Source organism: Marmota marmota, unplaced genomic scaffold, assembly GCF_001458135.2.
Source record: "Marmota marmota marmota unplaced genomic scaffold, marMar, whole genome shotgun sequence".
In the NCBI taxonomy this organism is placed as follows: Eukaryota; Metazoa; Chordata; class Mammalia; order Rodentia; family Sciuridae; genus Marmota; species Marmota marmota.
The window spans coordinates 19,921,723-19,941,249 of NW_026000005.1; the positions used below are offsets into that span (position 1 = coordinate 19,921,723).

General features: G+C 40.5%; 1 protein-coding gene and 1 pseudogene across 2 annotated transcripts in view; both read left to right on the top strand.

The window, feature by feature from the left end:
* The first annotated feature begins 4,384 nt into the window (after positions 1-4,384).
* LOC107138589 lies at positions 4,385-5,816 on the top strand (annotated as a pseudogene).
* Positions 5,817-8,126: 2,310 nt separating this feature from the next.
* Aox1 (aldehyde oxidase 1) overlaps positions 8,127-19,527 on the top strand; it is a 69,334-nt gene continuing 57,933 nt past the window's right edge. For both annotated transcript variants that reach the window (XM_015481208.2, XM_015481209.2), the window contains exons 1-3: positions 8,127-8,308; positions 15,070-15,127; positions 17,003-17,099. In XM_015481208.2, coding sequence (XP_015336694.1) covers positions 8,264-8,308; positions 15,070-15,127; positions 17,003-17,099 — 200 coding nt within the window. In that variant the 5' untranslated portion in view covers positions 8,127-8,263. The remainder of the gene's footprint in view (positions 8,309-15,069; positions 15,128-17,002; positions 17,100-19,527) is intronic.

Sequence of the window (19,527 nt, forward strand, 5' to 3'; positions counted from 1 at the left end):
TATATATATATATATATATATATATATATATATATATATATATATATATTTGTAGATGGACACAATACCTTTGAGCTTCACATGTGCTAGGCAAGTGCCTTACCACTGAGCTACACCCCCAGCCCCTTGTGTTAATTTTTTGTCACTGTGATCAAAATACCTGGTGAGGACAAGTTAGAGGAGGAAAAGTTTATTTTATCTCACAGTTTCAGAGGTTCAGTTCATGGTAGGTGGATTCCATTGGTTTAGCCCAAAGTAAGGCAGAACATCATGGTGGAAGGACATGGAAGAGGAACGCTGATCATATCTTGCAACCAGGAAGCAAGGAACAAGGGGAGGGGCCATAAGGAAGATAAATCCTTATAGGCCACACCCCTCAGTGACACACATTCTACCTGCCTATGGTTACCACCTGGTTAGTCCATTCAAACTAGGATGGGCTGATTAGGTTTCAACTCTCATAATTAATAATTTTACGTCTGAATATTCCTGCATTAACACAGGAGCTTTTGAGTGATACCTCATATCTAAACCATAACAAGACTCTTAGAGCAATAGTTTACACTGTGGTTAAGAGCTTGGCACCTCACAGTCTTTGTTCACTTTCCTGAACTATTTTAAGACTTTGTAAACCTCTTAAATTCACTAAGGTGTTATATTTTGGTTCCCTATTATTTCTGTTTTTTTCTCCTTTTCATGAGATTTGTCCTTTTTTTTTCTTTCCCATACAAAGTATTTTTCATTTTATATAGTCAAATTTATTGAGCTTTTACTCTTGGTGGAATTTGGTCACAGAATTTCTATTCCCTGGTTGTAAATGTGTTTACCTCTGGTTTTATTCCCCCCTACATTTAAATTTCTGGTTCGTGTGTATTTTTTTCTATTACATAGTGTGAAGTATGAATGTAATTTTTACCTTTGTCCATATAACTCCCCATTAATTAAGAAGACCATGTTACTACTGATTTAAAGTGCCACTTTATATTATATTCCCATGTGCGCTTAAATTTCTTTGATTGACTTTCTTCTGTCTCTTAGCCCTTGTATTTTTTATGACCAGTACTATACCCTCAAAATTATAAAGAATGAGAGTTTCAAAGCTTTTCTCATGGGTTTTGCACATTTCTTGATGAAATTGTACTAAGATATTCTATCTTTTTTACCTGGATAGTAAAAATGTGGCATTCTCTTTGATTCTCTCTTCTAATTGATGATTGTTAGTTAGGTTTCCATTGCTATGACAAAATACCTGGGAAAAACAAAGTAGGAAAGATGTACTTTGGCTTATGGTTTCACAGGTTTCGGTCCATGGTTAGCTGTGGGGACAGGTGCATAATGTGGCAGGCCACTCCCCTTGTGCTAAGTGTGTGAGCAGCAGGTCACTTAACCCATGGGCACAGCCCTGGGCGTGAGGCATGTGTTGCAGTCCCTGCACTTGCTCCATGGCCTGCTCCTCGATTGGTCACTGCAAAGGCAGCAGAAATAGCATTGGTGGCTGTCTGTAAGCTGCTTAGCTACTGCCTGAGTATATGTACATGGTAACTGTGCAATAAAATCAGACCTGCTTCCTGCCTGGTCTCCAAAGGTCTTGATTAGCGACTGCAGCCACACTCTCTTCTACCCTGTTCCATGGACCTCCTTGCTGGATGAGAGACAGCCCACACAGCCAGCTGTCTCCATTGCTCTGGATCTGAAGAGGCAACACATCAAGGCAGCAGGCCATGGTGGTGGAGCAAATCTGCTTACTTCATGGCAACCAAGCAGAGAGAAAGGTGCAGGGGACAGGATACAGTCCCCAAGGGCATAACCCTAAGGATCTACCCACTCCTTTGAACTAGATCTCACTTTCTATAATTTCCATCCCTTACCAACAGTCCATTCAGCCATGAATCTATTAATAGGTTAATCTATTGATGACATTAGAGCCTTCGTGATCCAATTACTCCAGGTCCATGCAGTTGGTTGATGCTGGTTTCCTGAAAGGGATATGATAAGACTGGTCTCCGTGTGAAGCCAGCTGTTGTACTGAAGTCAATCACTCCTGCCAGAGTGAACCATTTCTGCATGGTGCAGCCAGGAACAAAGCACATTGTTCTTCCTCCTCCATACTTCCTGTTTGTTTCTAATACCCTCTTTTGGTAGAGACCAAAAAGAAGCCCAGAAAAAGAAAATAATTATTTGCAAAGACCTGGCCTTAGCAAAACAGTGGATAAGTGTGGATTTGAATCTGAGACGCAATAGCTTAATAGCACAAAAGTGATCTATGAATGTTCTCCTTAAATGTGTTAATGAGATGAACTATATTCACAGATCTGATGATACTGAAACCTTGTTTTCATGAAATGAATCTCACCTTTTAATATATGCCAGTTATGGTGTCAACTCTATGCCTGACTCCATGATTTACTATATGACATTGGAACTCTGAAAGTATTGTTTCTGCTTTACTAGCTGACTTCTTTTTAACCTCTGCCAATGGGATCACTAGAAAGAGATGGAAAAAAATGGAAAGAAGGAAAAGGAATTTAATCTCCTCCTTCCTGTGGCTTTGCTTTTCTGTCTGCATCATCTCAGTAATGGCATCTAATCCAACGGCAACAGTTCCAGTCACCAGTTGGAGATACTAGCATTAGTTGGGTTTTGTCCCTTCATCAGAGGCTTAAGTCCTGCCTTTTAAGGAAGACTCCTTTAGTTCCTGAGGTATCAGCAACATCCTTGCTTTACCTGCTCCTTAGAGATCTCAATCCTACCCTGCTGAGCAGTGCCCTCCCTTAGAGGTCTCCTTCAAAGTTTCTAGGTTCTAATAACCCAACTTCCCTTTGTTACACTTGTTGGTTCTTATGCATTGCTAGAAAAATGAAAAATTGTATAAGCCTATAGAAAAGATTTTGACAATATCCAACAAAATTTTATATAATTGACTCTGAAATCACTCTTTTTCTAAAGTATACCAAAAATCCCTTGCAAAAATGTTAAAATCTCATTATGGCAAGATTTGTAATTACAAACAAAAAAGAACACTCTAGTAACCATCAACTGGGGACAGTTTATTTGAAAGCTGATTGAAATGAAAATTTCCTATCAAGTTCATAACAGAAAACTGAGATAGATAACTAACTTTGGAAAAAATATTTCGAATCTACATCCTCTGTAGGGTATTCTCTAAGGAAAAAAAGAACTTTAAAGAAAACTTAAAACTTTCACTCACTAGTCTTATTGCTATCATAATATTAATGTTCTTATTTTGAAATATATCTGTGAGCAGGATAAACTATTAAGATTTTAGAACCAAGATTATTGACACAAGAGAATAGGGGTATGATTGTAAATCAGTCTGTTTTCTGTTACTATAACAGAATACCTGAGACTAGGTAATTTCTAAAGGAAAAAGTTTTGTTTGGGCTCGTGATTCTGGAAGTCCAAGAGCATGATGCTAGCACCTACTTGATTTATGAGAGGACCTTGAGCTGTTTCAACTCACCACAGAAAATGGAAGGGAAGTGAGTATTTGCTGAAGAGGCAAATCAGGAGGGGCTGCCTGTGGTAACTAATTTAGTCCTGAGCAAGAATTCATGTGAGAAAGACATTAACTCATTCATGAAAGCTCTATCCCTTAAACAAAACACCTCTTACCAGGCCCTGCCTCCCAACGCTGCTGCCTCAACATAATTTTTGTAGAGACAAACTATATTCAAAGCATATCCAAGATTTTTTTAAACCTTTGCAATTTTGAATTTTAATTAGATATATCAATGTGAACTTATACTTTTTTTTTTTGCCCCTTTTACTACTTTTTATATTTTCTAGCACTATCCATTGAAAATGCCTAGAAACAATGGCAACTCATTGGCAATGAGCACCTCTCCCAGATTGTGGTTTCTCAATATTATTACCCATTCAAAGAAACCAGGGCTCTTTCAAGTATTGTCTGATTTTAAGTCTGGGACAGGATATAGAGAAGGGACATTTTGTTATGCCAGAAAGCAAGAAGATTTTCAAAAATTCATGCAATCACATCAAAAGAACAAATTGTAGTTTGAAGATACGTCCATTGGCTAAAGATGGGACACACAGCATTATTAGGAATAATAACCATGATTGATTAAAACACTGGCTATGGGAAAAATCATAAATTGATATGATAAAAGGGGAAGAGAGATAAAACACTTTGGATACTACTGTAGGTTAATAGGATGCTAACTGATTCTCTGAAAATTTATAATTTAAGGAAAAGTTATATAAATTTGTCTTTCTGGTATGAATTTAATTTGTGCATTGTCAATAGTTCTAGGAAAGGATAGGGAATTCTATTCAAAAGAATCCCTGCTGATGGCAGGTTCTCTTACATCAACCGCCTAAAAGTTGTAGTCTACGAAGCAACAACTTCTTCTCTCCTCTCCTCTCCGTCATTTGCTCTGCAGCCAGAAAGCAGCAACCATGTGTAAGTCCATCTCCATCCACTTTGGCCAAGCTGGTGTCCAGATTGACAATGCCTGCTGGGAGCTCTACTGCCTGGAACATGGCATCCAGCCTAATGGCCAAGTGACAAAACTACGGGGTGGAGGGGGGAGGAGATGACTCTTTCAACACCTTCTTTAGCAAGATAGGCACTGGCGAGAATGTCCTCAGGGCAGTGTTTGTAGACCTAGAATCCACGGTGGACCTACCCTCACCTCTTTCACCCTGAGTAGCTCATCATCGACAAGGAAGATACTGCCAATAACTACGCCCTAGGTCACTACACCATTGGCAAGGAGATCATTGGCCTTGTCTTGGACCGAGTTCGTAAGGTGGCTGAGCAGTGCGCAAGTCTTCAGGGCTTCTTGGTTTTCCACAGCTTTTGTAGGGGAACTGGTTCTGGGTTCACCTCTCTGCTGATGGAACATCTCTCTGTTGATTACAAGAAGTCCAAGCTGGAGTTCGCCATTTACTCAGCCTCCCAGGTTTCCACAGCTATAGTTGAGCCCTACAACTCCATCCTCACCACCTACACTACCCTGGAGCACTCTGTGCCTTCATGGTAGATAATGAGGCCATCTATGATATCTGTCACAGAAACCTTGACATTGAACGCCCAACCTACACTTACCTGAATAGGCTGATAGGTCAAATTGTGTCATCCATCACTGCTTCCCTCAGATTTGATGGAGACCTGAACATTGACCCGACAGAATTTCAGACCAACCTGGTGCCCTATCCCCACATCCACTTCCTTCTGGCCACATATGCTCCTGTCATCTCTGCTGAGAAAGCCGACCATAAACAGCTTTCTGTAGCAGAGATCACCAATGCTTGCTTCGAACCAGCCAACCAGATGGTAAAATGTGACCCCCACCATGGTAAATACATGGCTTGCTGCCTGTTGTACCATGGTGACGTGGTCCCCAAAGATGTCAATGCTGCCATTGCCACCATCAAGACCAAGCGTACTATCCAGTTTATGGATTGATGCCCCACTGGCTTCAAAGTTGGCATTAATTACCAGCCTCCCACTGTGGTGCCTGATGGAGACCTGGCCAAGGTACAGCGCGCTGTGTGCATGTTGAGTAACACCACAGCCATTGCTGAGGCCTGGGCTCGCCTAGATCTCAAGTTTGATCTCAAGCATGCCTTTGTTCACTGGTACGTAGGTGAGAGGGTGGAGAAAGGAGAGTTTTCTGAGGCTCATGAGGACATGGCTTCCCTAGAGAAAGATTATGAGGAGGTTGGTGTAGATTCTGTTGAAGGAGAGGGTGAGGAATAAGGAAAGGAATACTAAAGTTAAAATGTCACAAAGGTGCTGCTTTTACAGGGAAGCTTATTCTGATTTGAACATTGAAAAGTTTTGGTCTGATCAATTAATCTGTATGTAGCATTGTATGCTCTCATATATAATTACTGACCCATGCTTTAAAACATGAATGCTTTGTCACAGACCCAGGCTGTCCATTTCTCTGATGAGTTTTAAATAAAGTATTCCCTGTCAAAAAAAAAAAAAAAAAGAATTCCAGCTGATGAATACAGAAGGAATGCTAGAACTAGAAAAATTGCAACTGCCTCATAATAACAACTGGCAATACTCAACGAAGGATGTGAAACCAGTGAAATGTTGAAGAGAAAATCATTATCAAGACAGAGATATCTTATTAAACTCATTGATAAATATTAGTGTCATTAAGAATGAGATAATCAGACTTCATACACCTCCTGGTGTGCTGCAATATACCTATGAAGTATTCTTTTTTGAATATTTATTTTTTAGGTGTAGATGGACACAACACAATGCCTTTATTTTTATGTGGTGCTGAGAATCGAATCCAGGTCCTGCCTGTGCTAGGCGAGTGCTCTACCGCTGAGCCACAATCCCAGCCCCCTATGAAGTATTCTTGACATACACACACACAAAAAAAAAAAAAAAAATTGAACCCAAATAAAATCAAGGCTTTAGGTCTATTATCCAGTGTATAGAAAATAAGTAGTATGTATGGAAGAACAAATAACTCCAGGAAGAAGTAATCCGTTATATTTAAAATATGGATCATTTCTATGGGATAATCAGACAGGAGACTTGAAGGCCACTATGGGGAAAGGCTGGTCCTCTAGCAAATTGTTACAGGTAGAAAAGATGAGTAAGTTCTGGTTTTCTAGGGTAAATACACTTGAGAATAATATATTGTATTGTATATCTCAAAATAGTGTGAAGAAAGGATTTTAAATGTGTTTACCATAATGATACATTTAAAGTGATACATATGCTAATTGCCCTAATTTGACTGATACACAATGAATAAGTAAATCAAAACATCACATTGGATGTATGTACAATTATTATAGGTCAATCAAAAAAATACTATGAAAAAGGGGAGGAGTGAAGAGATTGTTTTAGATTAAGAGACCACAAGCAAATACATTGAGTATCTTTTGCTTGATTCAAAGAAATCAAATGTAAAAATACTTTCTTTAGACATGGGGAATGGTATCATGCCTAAATAAGAAAACTTTTGTGTGTGTGTGTAATGTATCCTGAAGTATTTCGCAGTAAAAAGATGTGTTTGGGATTGGTTTTAAAAATTGTAGAAAGAAATGAAGTGTTGACCATTGCTACAGCTCAGCCAGAGGGAGGGAGATGCTACTTATACACTTCTCTTCGACATACAGATTTAAAAATTTTTCACAATATTTTTTTGTGTGTGTTTAGATAAATAAAACCATATAGGAAAATGTTCTAAGTATGTTAAGTAAAAAGAAGTCTGGGAAATAATGAGTTTGATCCTATTTGAGTTTTAGTAAGTTTTAATGTGGATTTTAAAAATGCAAAACAGAGCCAAAAAGTTAACATTGGTAAATTCTCAGCATTCGTTTTTGGATGATTTTTAATTTTCGTACTTTTCAATTCCAAGTCGTTGAATTTTTCCAGTATGTCTTACATCTGTTGTCATTTGTCTGGGAAATTTTATGATTAGTTACTGGATAACTTGTCAATTATGATAAAACTTTTTCTTAAAAGTTCATATCAAAGTAGCTCTTGGCTTAAAAATCATAAATTTGTATAATTATTTGTAAAGCCAGAAGGTAAAGTTGTAAAAACCCATCCGTTGTTGCCAGGCGTGGTGACGCACTCCTGCAATCCCAGTGACTCCAGAGCCTGAGATAGAAGGATCGCAAGTTCAAGGCCAGCCTCAGCAATTTAGTGAGGCCCTAAGCAACTTAAAATTTTGCGATACCAAGGGCTGGTAAGTGTCCCTGTGTTCAATCCCGGTACCTGAAATAAACAAATAAACAAAACAAAAACAAAACAAAACAAAAAAACATCACGTTGCTTTCTTGCAGATCTGAATAATCAATGTGAGATTGTTGACCATTAAGAGTACCAGACGGCAGCAGGCGATCTGGGAGGGGAGAACTTCAAATTAGTGGGAAAGCACCTAAAATATCACCCTAAAACGACCAAGGCGATGTCGCTGGACCCACAGTGGCTGCCGAGGGAGCGACACAGACGCCTAGCACCACCCCCGAGGGCCTGAAAGGGTCAGTCCCCTCTGGGCCAAAGGCCTCCGCCCACACAGCGCCGGTGACGCCCACAAACGTGCTAACCCGAGTGGCTTCCCAGCTAAACCTCTGCGCCCAGGACCTCAGCAGCACTGCCCGGGTCCGGAGGGCTGGTGGACCTTCGGCTCCGTTAAAACCCGTCTGGCTTGGCGGTCTGTACCACCCGGTCCAGCTGCCGCGCTTCCGGGATCCGCCGTCCTCTGCAAACCCGGACTGGGACCGCACGGCTGCCACCATGGCCTCGGCCCCCGAGCTGCTCTTCTACGTGAACGGCCGCAAGGTGAGCGCGTCTACCGGGCTGCAGTGGCTCCTGCCACATGTCCCTGGTCCCTTAGGGCACGATGTGCGGGCCGGGCATTCTGGTCCCCACCTCCACATGGGGGCAGAAAAAGGAAGCCTTTCAAGGACTGTCCTGTCTTTTAGCCTTTACTCTCCGGATGTGCCAATTCCCTCTATTTTCAAGGCTCACAATCTGATTACTAACCCCATTCCCTCCTCAAACAAGGAGAAAAGAGTTTCTCTTACCCATCAAGGCCAACACTTCCAAATCTTCTGTTCCTGGAAACCTCAGCTGATAGAAGGAATGTCTTCCAATGATTGAAAACAATCTAAGTAGATGGAGGAGACTTAATTCTCAGCGTGTCTGAGCAGAAAGCATTTCAAATCAGACCACAGGGATGAAGTAATTTAAAGCCATCCCCATCGTATCTCAGATGAAGAAATTACGACCTTCCGGAGTCACAGCAAGTTCCTGGCAGAGTTTGGCAAAGCCAGACTCTGGAGACTACCAATGTCCTCCTAGGGCCCTTTGCCCTGAGGCCCTGTGGGGTTGTTCTGATTCTGGGACTGATCCAGGCAGGGTTTGAGTCATTCAGGTATGACAGAGCCCTGTGAGCATCCTTTGAAACATTCCTTGGACTTGGCATTGACTACTTGCTCTGAATGTTTTCTCAGCACAGTCTGACACACTTTGAAGGGGGAAACCAAGGCAGGAAGGTTGAGGGGTTTTGTATTTGTGGCTGGCTTTGTATTATATTTTCTTAAAGAGGATCCCCCAAATTACACATGTTTTAAGCCCCATAAAAACTTCTGCCCCTGTTGCCTAGGTTCCATAGCAGATAAAATAAGCTGTTTTTTCCTAAACTGTAATGAGGGAGCTTTAGGATCCCTCACATGACTAATATGAGAGAGTTAGGATAATGGGGTAGATTGACAACATGTCATTTTTTCCCCTTTTTTATGACAGAATGGTAGAGTAGACACAATCATGTTGGTGGTAGTGATGGTATTTACTCAAACAAGGATTCAATTCCAGCTCTCTCATTGATCCAACCAGGACTTTCAGAGGCTCAGCCCCTCTCCTAAAAGGGGACAATACACTTTATAAAGAGTGACTATTTAATCTGCTTTATTTCTAAGGGCCTACATTATGCCAGCCCATGTTCACATTTGTGGGAAACAGCAAGTCCACTGGAAACAACAAAGTTCCTGTAAGCATGGAGTTTACGCTGCATGGGGGAAACAGACCACAGCAAATAAATAAATAGAAATGTAGGATGTTAGGCAGTGATGGGTGCTAGTATGAAAACAAAGCAAAGGGAGGGTATGGAGATGGGCAGAAGCTGATACTTGAGATGGGATGGACATTTTGGCCTCTCAGGGTGACATTTGAGCAGCAACTGGGAGGAAATAGGAGTAAGGCAAGCAAACACCAGGGAATGAGTATTTCAGGCAGAGCGCATTGCAGGTAAAAGATCTGGGAACAGGAAGACTTCTGTGTGTTTATGGGGTAGGTCAGTAGAGCTGGAGGCAGGGCCAAAGGTCAGATTAGAAGAGGAGTGTTAGATGATAAAGGTTTTAGTTAGTGATTTCACCAAATCTAAAAAAACGACATACTGTAGTGACGCAGCACAATTCACAATAGCTAAGTGTTGGAATCGACCCAGATGCGTGTCAATAGATGAAAAAATTAAGAATTTATGGTGTATATATATATGAGGGAGTTCTATTCATCCAAAGAAGAGAATGAAATTTGCTGGCAAATGGATGGAAATGGAGAATATCATGCTAAGTGAAATCAGCCAAACTCAGAAACTCAAAGTTTGAATATTTTCTCTCTTCTGCAGAAGCTAGAGTGAAATAAAGGAAAGGGAAAGGGAAGGATAAGATTACATAAAGAGGGCTGGGGATGTGGCTCAAGCGGTAGCCCGCTCGTCTGGCATGCGTGCGGCCCGGGTTCGATCCTCAGTACCACATACAAACAAAGATGTTGTGTCTGCCGAAAACTAAAAAATAAAAATATTAAAATTCTCCCTCTCTCTCTCTCTCTCTCTTAAAAAAAAAGAACCAATCAAATATAAATTAATAGCCGAGCCACAGGAGCTCTAGTAGAGGAAGGAGAATGGGAGAGAGGAGGGAGGATGGAGGGAAAAGGGGGATCACAAACTGAAATTGAATTCCAGGCATGTATGAGTTTGTTGGGATGAACCTAAATGCTCTGTGTAACTATAAAGCTCTAATAATTAAAAAAAAGTTTTTATTAAGTGAAGCAATAGGCATTTTGAATCTACCATCTTCTTCCCCTTTTTTTCCTCCCTTTCTTCCAACAAATAGTATTGGGATTTTTAACATCATGACTAATACAAGTTCTTGCTCCATTGATTTTTAAGGAGAATAAACTTGTTCTTATCAATGGGCCCACCCTATCTATAGGCCAAATGTCCTGAGATAATTTGTAAAGAACACTCTGGAGATATTAGTTCAGTTTTTGCAGTTACCTCATTTAAAAGAAAAATCACATTAGCCTTTTTCTACCCTTTCTCTCCCTTCCACATTCTGTTAGATGTTCCAATGTTGACAAGCAAGCCTAATTACTAGATGGATAGAATTAGAAAAAACTTTGATTCTAAGAGTGAGGGATTGTGGAGAATGGTGTGAGAGAGAAACCACCCAAAAGAAAGAGGTGTCTTAAAGTGAAACAAGACCTCTGGGATTAAAACATTGCCTTTGAAAAGGAATCTTGGAAGCTAATTAAGAGTCTTTAGGTGATGTGGTTGGTTTCTGGTCTATGATTTTTGCAAAATCTCCCCATGTCACCAAAAGTTGTCATCAGGCAGGAGTTAAAGCCATCTGAAAACAAAGCCAGCTCACGTTGCCTAGAGACCTAATTATGGAGAAATTTATGAAACTGTCTTCACTTTTCCAGGGGACCCCAGAAGAACAGTGACCCATTGAACATGAGTTTAAGGGAGGAAAAGCCCATGGATCAACTATACTGTAGATACCATTTTCTAATCTCAACCAGAAAACTGAAGCACTTTGTTCCACCAGGGAGTGAAGCCTAGAGACCAGAGGTGTAGGCTTTGGAACTAACAAGGCATAAATAAGTTTGAATTCAGCAACTGTGTAGCTTCTCCACCACTAGGCAGCTCTGGGGCCTCAGGCAAGGTGCTTCGTATCTTTGAGTCTCAGCCTTTCCTTCTGCAAAATGAAACTAATAACCATACCTTTTCCTGTGGAACTGGGATGAAAATTAATTCCATGGTTAGCAAGGTGTGAACTATTGTTAATACCTGAGCTAGAAAACAATTGGCTTCCTTAGTAGAACCAGCATCTGCTCAGAGGAGCCAGGAAGACAGACATGTGCTCATAAGCACGGTTTGCTCATTACTTGTTTAGCATTAGTGCAGAAATCTGTAAAGTGCTCTCTGTTGGTTAGTGTCCTTGATTTACCGGGAAGAGAAAAGAAATTTCTGGGGTGCTGGGATGGCTGCAGTGCTTCAGAGAAAAGTGGAAGGGGTGGATGCAGATGAGGCAGCAAGATGCAGCAAGTGAGGCTGATTTTAAAACAACCCGAGTGTCCTCACTGCCTGTGCCTCACGTCTTCTTCTCTGCTGTGGATTCTTGTCCTTCTCTACTGTGTCCTACAATGTTCACCTCGGTCTCCCCTCATCCTCTATCTCTCAGGCCTTCTCCTTCTGCATGTACTTCCTTCCCTTCCTTATTTTCTGTTCTTTTCCCACTTTTCTCTTTCTTCCTTCTGCCTCTATCTTAGATCTGGCCGAGCCTTGTACAGTGTGAACTTGGACTCTCTTGAAAGAACTAGCAGAAGTACAGAGGGACAGATTTCACCCTTGCAACATCCAAAGTTATGCTGAGATAGATACATTCTGTGACTGTGACTTCACTTCTGTTTGAGTGAAGCCAGGCCCTTCTAGAATTAACTTTCTAGTCCAGAGTCCCTGAGAATAACTCTGCTCTGCACGCTGCCCCACCCCTGGCCACCGTGGTAGTTCTGACCTCCCTGTTTCACTCTAAGAGCTTACAAGAAGGATACTTGCTGGCTTTGTAATCTCCTCAAACACTTACTAGAATAAATATTCCAAGCCAGCAAGGCTGCTTCTGTTAATTTTTTCCTAAAAGATGTCAATGTCCTCAAGCCTAATATGCTTTACTCTCCAGGCTAACCAGATCCTTTCTCTCCATTAAAACTGGGCTTCTGCACATTCACCATCATATATATAAATTAGGATTAGCTTCAGATTCAGTGGTATAAACTTAAAAGTAACAGTCGTTGGGCTGGGGATGTGGCTCAGTGGTAGAGCACTCGCCTAGCATGCATGAGGCACTGGGTTTGATCCTCAGCACCACATAAATATAAAATAAAGATATTGTGTCCACCTATAACTAAAAAAAAAATAAGTAACAGTAGTTCAAATAAGATATGAGTCATTTTCCTTTTTTGAAGAATGTATATATGGGGGTAGAAGTTGTGAGGGTGTTCCAGAAAGTTCATCGTGTTATCTGGGACCCACGTTTCTGTTTCCCACTGATCTATGAAAGCCACTTGAGTTCCAGCCATTTCATCCCTATTCCAGGAAGATAGAAGGAAGAAAAGGAGAATGCACCCTGGGATTGTAAACAGTCTTTGCCATTAATAACTTCTTTTGTTTCTTTTTATCCTTTCTTTTCTTCTGTTCTGTGTAAAACATCATCCCTCCCTCCTTGGAGTTCTCATAGCAAATTGGACACATCATATGCCATTTATTTATTTAATTAATTAACATTAATTATGTCCCTATGATATATTTCCAGCACGGAGCTCAGTGTTTGAAGCAAAATAAAAATAACATAAGGTAGTTTTCCCAAGATCAAAAGAGGCTGTACAAACACAGATAATTATGATGCAGGGTAAACAGTGCAATAAGAGGTGAGGTCGTTGACCAGGAGCTCACAGAGGAGGATGCTTCCTTGCCATATGGAGTGGGGAAGGTATATTAGGTAGCAGCACTCTCCATGGAGAATTTTGAGCAGGACATTGAATGGCATGCAAAATTCTGCCAAGTAGAGGGGAGAGAGAGAGGACTTTCAGGACAGAAGGAAATCTGTATGTAATTGTAATGAAAATTAAAAGTATATAACTTCTGGGACCAGCCAGTTCTTGTATCTGATTCAAGATACATGGGTCAGTTGTCATGAAATGATGGGCAGTTTGTCAGAGATACATTGCCAAGGAGTTTAAATTTCTCCTAGGACTGTGGGAACCCTTGAATATAAATTCACTAAGACCCATTCAGTTTGCTCATTAAAGATGCATATTTTGGGTTTTCTCTCCCAGAAATCCTCTCTCCAGAGGGGTTTTATTTTAACAAGCACCTGGATGATTCAGTAAGTCCCAGAATGGCAGTCTGGCAGCCAGGAGTTATGCTGAATTTAAGCAGATACATGAAATGATAGGACTTGGGTTTTAGAGTGATCACTCTGGTAGTGGGGTACAGGGAGGCATTGCAGGTGCCAAGAGTGGATGTGGGAAGACACACTAGGCAGTGACTAATTGTTCAGGCTCAAGGTGGTAAGAGCTCGTGCCAGGCGGTGGCAATAGAAGTGAAGGGTGTTTAGAGAATCATCTTGGAGGTGTGAACTAGGTGACACTGATCGCAGTGGGCTGAAAGGAAGAAAAATTGAAAATGGCTCAGGTTTCTAAGCTTAGATGACCCAGCAGATAATGAGGCCACAAAATAGATTGAGGAAGAGGAAAAAAGAAGTTGGGGAAATAAAGCAAAGAGTTCCACTGAGGGCCAGTTATCTGGAGGATGCCTGGAACATACCTCACATTTTTCTTGTAGAATGTGTACATGTGCGTGCGTGATACACACATCTCTCTTTCTGTATTGCAGAGTCCCCTAGGGTACAGACTGTGGCAATTGGCATAACCCTCACTTTTGTCTGCCCTGTGGCTATCAGAATTGAGAGGGTGAGGAGGCAGCCCGAGATCCTTCTTGCCCCTCCTTACCTTCCTCCCCGAAGGGCAAACTCCTCAACATTACAACATTATGAAAGATGATTTTGGCTTCTGAATCTGGGAAGCAAAATATGCTTTAATCTGTTCTGTTAATCTAAAAGAAATCTCAAACCTTTAATAAAAAATGAGATAACATGGTCACTTTGAAAAACATGACTGATGGTGACATCTTAGTCATGCCACTCCTGGGTATGGCTGCCCCACGCTGTGCTGCAGCTCACACACACACCTGCTCAGGTGTGCCCTGTCACACAGCTTGGCATCACTGGCCTAGCCATCATGTCTTCTCCTTGGCTTCTTTGATTTGGGGCCATGGTTGGTTGTGGTCTCTTTGTGGAAGCTAATTATTTGGTAAACAAACAAGTCTTTTAATTAACATCATTGATTTCTCAGAGACTCATCTGTTCCATCAGCTCCTCTCAGCTGCTTCAGAGTTTCTAGGAGAATCTGGACAGAAGTCCCTGTTGTTCCTGTTAGTAGAAACAACCACTACCTTAGAGAACAGTGATAATTCAGGACCAAGGACAGTGGCAGGGTGGGGACTGGGGTCTGGGGCAAGATTTAAACTCTACACTTGAGAGGCAAATTCGTGTGTCACAGGTTCCGTAAACCTGAAATCAACTTGAAAACGTGAGTGTTAATGTGCATTTTCCTCAAGTTTGCATGAGCCTACCAAAGTGAATATCACAGTAGCTCTCTCAATTTTGTGTGTATAACTCTTGATTTTCTCTATTGTATAGGTCATAGAAAAAAACGTCAATCCAGAAACAATGCTGTTACCATATCTGAGGAAGAATCGTATCCTTTTCTTTGCTTCAAATGTGTGTGTGTGTGTGTGTGTGTGTGTGCAAGCACGTGCATGCTTGTATATGTTTAGCTGCAGTGTTCTCATCAGATGATATTTCAAATGTTTTTAGAACGACACCGAGACATATGCCCTACTATTATGTTCATCTTTGAGGAAGTCCTACATCTTAGTTTTATAATCAGTGCACAATTGTGGCCGTCAAGAGAACCAAGTTTTTTTCTGATCTCTATTTTAGCACTAAGTAGATGGCTTAAACAGTGAAACTAGCAATGGGAATTAAAGCAGTTGATATTAAAAGGGATCAATTAAGCATCCTTTATATCCTTTAGGGACATAAGATTACACTCTGTAATGATTAATCATCATTTCCATTACAAAAGAAAGCACAGGAATCTCATGAAATGTAAGTAAAATAAAAATGGAGAAATCCAACCTGAAATCTCAGACACGTGAGCATGTTCCTATAGTCATCCAAGATCTTCAAACATAAAAACAATGAATGCTGACTTCCTAGTCAACCACAGTTCCTATGTGTAATATTTGAAGTCTGGCTCACTGTGAGTGACAAAAACCCAAATAGTAGTAGACAGGATGGAAGATAGAAGTGTATTTGTTTCTCATTGTGTTTATTCATGATCTCCAGGAAGCTGACACCAAAAATAAAGCTAAACATGTGAGGGTTAAATGCCTGTGTGACAGGAGGTAAGGAGTGACTCAGAGAAGGCTTGGGGAGCCTTTGTAAAGTGCAGTTTTTCCTTCCCAAGGAAGGAAGTCCTTCCCCCCACCCCTTGAGGGAAGTTTGAGTGGAAGGGCTCTGGGCTTCTGGTCAGTACAAGGCATGTACATCAAAGCATTGGGGATGGTTGACATGGACTCCATGTCTTTCCACAACACAGAGTCACTTGTGGAGATCAGCCCCTGGGAGGTTTGAATCTAATGAAAGTGGTGGTGATCAATTCCTAAGTACAGCAGCCGGATGGCTTAGTCAGTTACCATCCCTGTTGAAGAAAGTCTGTTCCCATGACTGTCATGCTCACCTTGAGGAAATGAAAGATAGGTTGATCAGAATTAAGAAGCAGTGCCAAAAAGTTATCAGAGAACCTAGTTATCAGGGAATGCTTATGTCTGCTCTACCCTCCTCAGCATGAAGCTTTTACCTCATAGAGGTGACTAATTGAGATCCAGTTGTTACAACTGAATTCCAGCAGAGAGAAAGGAGTAATGGACAGAGGGGGGCACCCCTTTTATGAGTACACTTCTCTTGTGGATGTCATACATAATACTTATATTTACTTCCCATTGACTAGCATTGTTAATGACCCCATGTAGTGACAGAGGAGGCTGGAAAAATGTATGCTTTAATTCTGGACAGCCATACATGTGTCTAAAGTTTGAGGTTTCAACTATTAAATAATAATGAGGGAACAGATACGGGGTAACAAATAGCAGTTTCTGCCCCTGAAAGGCAGATAAACATGGCTAATATGACACAAATCGTCCATAAGTTATTCATAATTTAACATTTACTTTGTATGTCATTGCAGACTCAAATAAAGATGAGAACAAATATGAAGTGTCCTTATACCTTAATATGCTCAAAGCTGTACATGTATAGACTCTTTCCATTTTTAGTTTGGGCCTATTTTTGGCAACAAAGGTCCAGTTTATTTCAAAGGCGTGCTATAAAGACACACAAGGAAATCAAGAATTTACGAGACTAAAACAATAGCTAAGTACATCACTTGACAAATGTGTTGAACTTAGAAATATGTTAAGAGTCTGTGAAGGTGCTGTTTGACAAGGTCAGGGATATTCTAGAAAAAGAATTATGGAAAACACATTGTTCTTAACCATGCTTCTTGCAGTCCGACTCACAGGGACTAAATATGGCTGTGGCGGGGGAGGCTGCGGTGCCTGCACAGTGATGATCTCACAGTATGACCCCATCACCAAGAGGATAAGGTGCCTTGAAGCAAAGTGCAGATATGGTTCAATTTTTACAATTTTGTTTAATGTCTTCATTTGGTAAATATGTATCAAGCACCTACTATGTACGTAGCACAATTATTTTCAGGCTAGACTCACTCTGCTGTTTGGGGAGGAAAGGCCAGGTCGAAATGGTAGTGGAGAATAACTCTTACAGCCTGTTAATTCATCTCCTTGCTCCCCTACAGTGCATTCTCTCTTCATCAGCTGAGAGATCTATCTCAAAGTATGAATCAGATCCTATCCTGCTTCTGCTTAAAGCACACCAACAGCTTCCCATTATGTTTAACATCTCTGTGTTTGGTGTGTGTCCTTCAAGGTCACCAAGCTTCTTGGCTCTATAGGTTGATGTCTTCCATCAGCTTTAGAAACTTCTCAAGGCATTATCTCTTCAAATTTTTACCTTTGCTATTTTTCTTCCCCGTCTTCTGCAACCCCCATTATACATGTTAAGACATTTTATGTTATTCCACAGAGCTTGGATGTGGGCTAAGGGTCTAGCACTGGTTTGATTTCAGATATGCCTGTGCACCATAGCCAAGCCATCTGCTTTCTGAACTCTGGGAGATTTCACCCTGCTTTTCAGCCTGGTTGCCAGCTTTTTAGGCCACTGGGAGTTCTCTTTGCTCTCCTGTCTTCCTTTCCATGCTCTGGGGGGTCTCTTGCATCCATGTTGTCTTGTTTTTAGCCTCTAAAGTATAGCAACAATCCTACACTCCATGAAGGTGGAGTGCCTAAAGTTTTTTCTTCCTCCCCAGTCTTCTTTCTTTGCCTGGAGAGTTTCTTTCAGCTCTCCTTCCCCACCTCCATTTTTTGGTCTCTACCTCCAGCAGGGGATAATGCAGTCTAGCTTTGTATTTTAATCTGTTAATATCCACCTACAAGTGACCATTGATAGCTTATTAAAAATCAGTCTGGTTTGAACTTTAGATAGGGAAAAGGAGAAGGAGGGGAAGAGAAGGGGGCATATGGGTAGGAAAGATGGTGGCATGAGACGGACATCATTAACCTAAGCACATATATGAAAACATGAATGGTGTGACTCTACTTTGTGTACAACCAGAGACATGAAAAATTGTGCTCTATTTGGATAATATGAATTGAATTGCAATCTGCTGTCATATATAACTAATTAGAATTTTAGGAAAAGATCCTGTTGAAGATCTTTTGTATGTGAAAAAAAAAAAGTCAGTCTGGTTTCTCCTCCTTCCTGTCTAAGGCAGATTCCACCTCCTCCTTCTTCTTCCATTTCAGGAAGAGAACAACTGTACCTTAGGGATGAGAGCAGCTGTGTCTGTCTTACAAGATTTTGTCCCATAAGAGATTTTATTTAGGTTTCTTTTGTACTCAGTATGGGGTGAGGTTTTTTTTTTTTTTAAATATCTTTTTGTAGCTTGTTTTGGCTTCAGAACAAGAATGATGGTTTCTTACAACTTTCTACATCTGAACAGCAAACTCAGCTGCCTTAAAGCCAATACTCAAACATCTCTCTTTCACTATGTGCCCCCTTCACCTTCATAACTTTCTCTATTCCCTTAGCCTGCACTACTTTATTCACAGCACTTCTCATCATCTCACTTGCACAAAGTGTATTGTGTATTGTCTATGTACATGTTCTTCCTCTTCCTTCAACCAGAATATACATTCTGCAGCTATAGGGATTTTCTCTATTTTGTGAATGAATCTTAGCACCCAGAACTCTGCCTGGCACATAATAAGCATTCAATGAATATTTATATTTACTTATCAATAAATAATTTCCTTCCAGTCTTTCTTTTGTGTTTATCATGTGGAAGCATACTGTACATAGTGTTTAAATACCTATATATTTTGCCTAATTTTTCATGAATATGTTTTAGTAAATAAAATGTTAATGGCTATGTATCATTTTGGTGGACTAAAACTCATCCCCAAATAGGAATAACTTAGACTGTATTAATTTTCATTAATATCAGCTATGCATCAATGAAACTTCTTATATTTGTGTCAATGATTATTTCTTTATGAAACATCTATAGAGATGGGATTGCAGAGTAAAAGAGTATGCATATTTTAAAGCTTTTTAAAATGTCTTCCAATGAAATGTCTTCCAGAAGAACTTTGGGAGATCTTCATTTACATTCTTGTAAATAGTATATAAATCCCATTTTTCCAAATCTTTGCTAATAATAGATACTATAATTTTTAAAAACATTTTCTTTGATAATACAGTATTTCTCATTGCTTAATTTGAGTCCCTTGTGATCATTTTTGAGGTTCACTTCAAGTGTTTGAGGAACACTGTAAGTGTTCATGGCCACCTGTAGTTCTGTTTGGTGAATAAGAACATTGTAGGAGTCATTTTGAATTGGACATTTTCTAGCAGTGCTTTTTTTTTTTTTTTTTTTTTTTTTTTTTTTTTTTT